This window comes from Mobula birostris, chromosome 22 (assembly GCF_030028105.1).
Source record: "Mobula birostris isolate sMobBir1 chromosome 22, sMobBir1.hap1, whole genome shotgun sequence".
NCBI classification, from domain to species: domain Eukaryota; kingdom Metazoa; phylum Chordata; class Chondrichthyes; order Myliobatiformes; family Myliobatidae; genus Mobula; species Mobula birostris.
In genome coordinates this window covers 51,254,640-51,260,235 of record NC_092391.1, presented here as the reverse complement: position 1 = coordinate 51,260,235, position 5,596 = coordinate 51,254,640, and the positions used below count along the sequence as shown (strand labels likewise).

The 5,596-nt window shown below is 45.6% G+C and overlaps 1 protein-coding gene across 1 annotated transcript; it reads right to left on the bottom strand.

Annotated features, from left to right (window-relative positions):
* Positions 1 to 1,084: 1,084 nt before the first annotated feature.
* Positions 1,085 to 3,274, bottom strand: LOC140186447 (polyubiquitin-C-like). Its single transcript, XM_072240721.1, has 2 exons — positions 3,168 to 3,274; positions 1,085 to 2,345 (listed from the first exon to the last, which is right to left on the bottom strand). Exon 2 carries the CDS (start codon positions 2,340 to 2,342, stop codon positions 1,194 to 1,196), a length of 1,149 nt encoding a protein of 382 aa, XP_072096822.1. The 5' UTR covers positions 2,343 to 2,345; positions 3,168 to 3,274; the 3' UTR covers positions 1,085 to 1,193.
* Between the last annotated feature and the right edge of the window lie 2,322 nt (positions 3,275 to 5,596).

Sequence of the window (5,596 nt, the reverse complement as noted above, 5' to 3'; positions counted from 1 at the left end):
AGACAGACACGACCTGCGTTGTGTTAGGGCTTTATTCCCTACATGAGGGTGATAGGATAAAGGAACACAGAATTGAGGGCTATGGTTAATTATAGAAACTATAACAAGAACTGCAAGACACATTCATTTTCAACATTCAATGCTTGAATAGGTATAGGGCTGAGAAGTATGGAAGGCTATGGTCTGGGTGTAAATTAAGGGGACTCCACAGTATAGCTTAACACCCTAAGCTGAAGGGCCTGTTTCTATGGTTGCACCACCAGGGATGGAGGAATATATACACCATATGCACTTCTGGTGTCAGCACTAAGGACCAAAAGGCTACTTGCCTGCATCATACCATGTTAACTTGTGGAATTATTGAAGGCTAAGTGGTGATTATTCCAACTCTAGGAATCCGAAGTTTTACTTGAGGAAATTGTGTGTACAAATACTGCAAGGTTATAAACTACTAAATGCACATTTCCAATTACCTCTTCTGTCGCTCAGCATATTAGGCTTTCGCTGGCTGCAGTTACATTTCCAGATGATAGCCTAGCCCACAGCACAATATTGACAAACCTTGAACTTTTAATAGCTGGTATTTTAAATAAAGCAGGAATGTTAAAGGCAGTTGTTGCAACCATGAACTTAAATGCATTTCAAAACCCACCTCCCTTGTGTTGTGCAAGTAATCAAAGCAGTAACTCCACCCAGTGAACAACTTGCATGTGAATTATGCAGCTTTTATTTATCAGGTGCAGGTTTTTCCATTGGAGTTCAAAGATATGAAATATTTCACAGGATTGTCTGAACTTTATTTGCTTCTAGCCAACTAACGCATGCTCTGAATCTGTAATCTGAAAATTTACATCCATCAGGTTGTTACTACTGCAATGACAGAACAATTAATCATTTGCAACTCTCTTCAAATCTTTGAGCATTGGGCATCAAACAGCACCCTTGCTTACAACCTTCCCACTGTAATCTTAATTCAATGATGGCTGCATTAAGGCATACAAAACAATCAAGTTTTGTTAGTTTACTACAATCTCACTTCCATTTGTTAATTATCTTAAGATTCAAAGAACATGTGACCATACAATAAGCTTGCAACAATTTTATTTTGAATGACATGGGAAGACACAAATCAAAAATTTAAGCTAGAGGCAAGAACACTACCCACAAAGAAAAAGAAAGCCAATTACAACAGTTTAACAATTGCCCCCCCTCAGACGCAGCACCAAGTGCAGGGTTGATTCTTTCTGGATGTTGTAGTCAGACAGGGTACGGCCATCTTCCAGTTGCTTGCCTGCAAAGATCAAACGCTGCTGATCAGGTGGGATCCCCTCCTTATCCTGAATCTTGGCTTTGACATTCTCAATTGTGTCACTGGGCTCCACTTCAAGAGTGATTGTTTTGCCTGTCAGGGTCTTCACAAAGATCTGCATGCCACCTCTCAGACGAAGAACTAAGTGCAGAGTAGATTCTTTCTGGATGTTGTAGTCTGACAGGGTGCGGCCATCTTCCAGTTGCTTGCCTGCGAAGATCAAACGCTGTTGGTCTGGTGGGATCCCCTCCTTATCCTGAATCTTGGCCTTGACATTTTCAATGGTGTCACTGGGCTCCACTTCAAGGGTGATTGTTTTGCCTGTCAAGGTCTTCACAAAGATCTGCATGCCACCTCTCAGACGCAGCACCAAGTGCAGGGTTGACTCCTTTTGGATATTGTAGTCAGACAGGGTACGGCCATCTTCCAGTTGCTTGCCTGCGAAGATCAAACGCTGTTGGTCTGGTGGGATCCCCTCCTTATCCTGAATCTTGGCCTTGACATTTTCAATGGTGTCACTGGGCTCCACTTCAAGAGTGATGGTCTTGCCAGTCAGGGTCTTCACAAAGATCTGCATGCCACCCCTCAGACGCAGCACCAAGTGCAGGGTGGATTCTTTCTGGATGTTGTAGTCAGACAGGGTACGGCCATCTTCCAGCTGCTTGCCTGCAAAGATCAAACGCTGTTGGTCTGGTGGGATCCCCTCCTTATCCTGAATCTTGGCCTTGACATTCTCGATTGTGTCACTGGGCTCCACCTCAAGAGTGATGGTCTTGCCAGTCAGGGTCTTCACAAAGATCTGCATGCCACCTCTCAGACGCAGCACCAAGTGCAGGGTTGACTCCTTCTGGATGTTGTAGTCAGAGAGTGTGCGCCCTTCTTCCAGCTGTTTACCAGCAAAGATCAAACGCTGCTGATCAGGTGGGATCCCTTCTTTATCCTGTATTTTGGCCTTGACATTCTCGATTGTGTCACTGGGCTCCACCTCAAGAGTGATGGTCTTGCCAGTCAGGGTTTTCACAAAGATCTGCATGCTCTGCAAAACAAAAACACAAGTAGTCAAACCTACAAGCTACTAACTTAAATCAATTTTCCACAGCAACCTCAATTCACCCATTTTCCATTAAGAAGTTAACTTTACCCTGGTACACCATCTATCCCGAGAACACCCAGTATCAGCAAGACCTTACTGCAGGTTTCACCCAAAAACACATTGGACTACATAGAGTTGATGCTGCAGCTGTTAAAGGCGACTCACCAACATCAGGAGTCAGAGTGAAACTGAGGCAACAGCAGCGGAAACGCAAACCCGCCCACTGTGACGCACATCAACGTAAACATGCGGCCCCACCCACCCGCAGGGCAAATAACGCGATAACTTCCTTAAACTGCTGCGTCACCACGAGCAGCCATTTTAAAACCAATTTATTGTCGAATTCATTCTTGTATTTAAGATCAGGAATTAAATATAACTTTTTTTTTTAACTACTGACAGTTTATAAACGTTCGGATAAGGCACAAAACTAAACCTGTTTGATATAACCCCTGTGAATTACGCCGGCCAGTCACCCACCGGCCTCCAGCCGCTCCAAATTAACTGCGTTCGACTTTCCCGCCCCCCTCCCCAAAAACAACTTACACCGGCAATCCCGCCACCATTAACATCATACACTAGCACTTACCGCACCGCCGTATCCTTCCCCCAATCTCCAACAACTTACACCGGCAACTACCCCCCACCCGCGTATATCCCACTACCTCACGTCAACTCCCCTCCCACCACTGACTGTTCGCGTAACAATCATCCCCCCACCCCACACCGATACAACGGCATTCAACAACATACAGCGACACGTACTGTATGGCAAATGGGTGTTCGACTCGACAGTGAAATCCGCAACCGCTCCCCGTCCGTCAATGGCCGCCGTGCCCTGCGTCGCGCCTTTTATAGCGTTCGCGCCCTCCGTCCGGAACTACTTGCAGCGCACTACTGCCACAGACAGCGGCATCCGTCCGCGCTTCACCTTTTTTAAAAAAAACTTGTTTTCCCTCTAACTTCCTCGATAACGGACAGATGTTTAACTTTCAAGTCTTTCTCTCTATATATATATGCCCGACATCGTTGACTTAAAAGGTAGATTTATGACAGTGCCTTTGTGGCGCTAGGTGTCGGGTGCTGCGGTCGAGTATTCTAGAGACTGCGGCGCGGCGGGAGGCGCTAGGGATTATGGGATGTGTGGGGTAGAGGGGAGAAAATAAGTGAGGAGTAGTTGGAAGAAAATGGGGAGGGTGGAAGAAAATGGGGGAGGTTGAAGAAAATGGGGGAGGGTGGAAGAAAATGGGGGGGTGGAAGAAAATGGGGAGGGGTGATTAGAAGAAAATGGGGAGGGGTGGAAGAAAATGGGGGTGGGGGGAAGGGGAAGAAATGTGGAGGAGGAGGTGGAACTGCTCACAATTATCCAAGTGAGGCCTTACTAATGCCTTATATACGCTCTGCATTACCTCCTTGCTTTTATGTTCTAGTCTAGATGTTCCCAACCTTTCTTATGTCATGGACCCCAGGTTGGGAACTTCTGTCCAGTCCTCTTGAAATGAATGCTAACATTGCATTTGCCTTCCTCACCACTGATTCAACATGCAAATTAACCTTTACGGAATCCTGCATGAGGACTCCCAGATCTCTTTGCACCTTGGATTTTTGAATTTTCTTGCAGATTAGAAAATAGTCCTTTTATTCCTTCTACCAAAGTGCATAACCATAAACTAACCAACACTGTATTCCATCTGCCTCCTCTTTGCCTATTCTAATCTGTCCAAATCCTACAACAGCCTCTATGCTTCCTCAAGACTACCTGTCCCTCCACCTATCTTCGTATCATCAGCACACTTGGCCGCAAAGCCATATATTTCATCATCCAAATCATTATACAACGTAAAAAAAAGCAGTCTCAACACAGAACCCTGTGGAACACCATTAGTCACTGGCAGCCAATCAGAAAAAGATCCCTTTATCCCCACTCTTTGCTATCTGCCAATCAGCCAATGCTTTATCCATGCTAGTATCTTTCCTATAATACCCTGGGCTCTTAATTTGTTTGGCAGCCCTATGAGTGGCACCTTGTCAAAGGCCTTCTGAAAATCCAAATACACAACATCCACCAATTTTCCTTTGTCTATCCTACTTGTTATTTCTTCAAAGAATTCCAATGTATTTGTCAGGCAATATTTTCCCTTAAGGAAGCCATGCTAACTTTGGCCTATTTTGTCATAAGCTTCCGAGTATCTTGAAACCATATCCTTGGCAATCAAATCCAACATCTTCCTAACCGCTGAGATCAGACTAACTGGCCTATAATTTCCTTTCTTTTGCCTCTCTCTCTTCTTGAAGAGTGGGGTGACATTTTCCACTTTCCAGTCTTCGAACCATGCCAGAATCTTTTAATTTTTGAAAGATCATGGATAATGCCTCTACAATCTCTTCAGATACCTCTCTCAGAACCCTGGGTGTAGTCCATCTGGTCTAGGTGATCTTTCTACCTTCAGACCTTTCAGTTCTCCAAGCACAATCTCCCTAGTAATAGCAACTGTACTCACATCTGTTTCTTGACACTCTTGAAATTTCCAGCATGCTACAAGTGTCTTCCACAGTGAAGAATGATGCAAAATACTTATTCAGTTTGTTAGCTATTTCCTTGTTCCCCATTACAAGCCATGGTGGCAGGGCCTCAGGCACTGAGTCTGACCCTGTGGTGCAGAAGGGTGGGACGGAGAAGAGGAGAGCTGTTGTCATTGGAGACTCTATAGTCAGGGGAGCAGACAGGAGGTTTTGTGGACGTGAGAAGGACACCCGCATGGTTTGTTGCCTCCCGGGTGCCAGGGTCCGGGATGTCTCAGACCGGGTGCACGACATCCTGGTACGACAGGGAAAGCAGAAGTCGTGATACATGTTGGCATCAATGACATAGGCAGGCAGAGGGATGAGGTCCTGAAGTGTGAGTTTCGGGAACTAGGCAGAAGGCTGAAGAACAGGACCTCAAGGGTGGCGTTCTCAGGATTGCTGCCAGTGCTACGTGATAGTGATGGTAAGAATTAGAGGAGATGGCAGTTGAATGCGTGGCTGAGGAGTTGGTGCAGGGAGCAGGGTTTTAGATTTTTGGATCATTGGAATCTCTTCTGGGGAAGGTGGGACCTGTACAGATTGGATGGGTTGCACCTGAACTCAAGGGGGAGCAATATCCTTGCAGGTAGATTTGCTAGCATGGTTTGGGAGGGTTTAAACTAATTTGC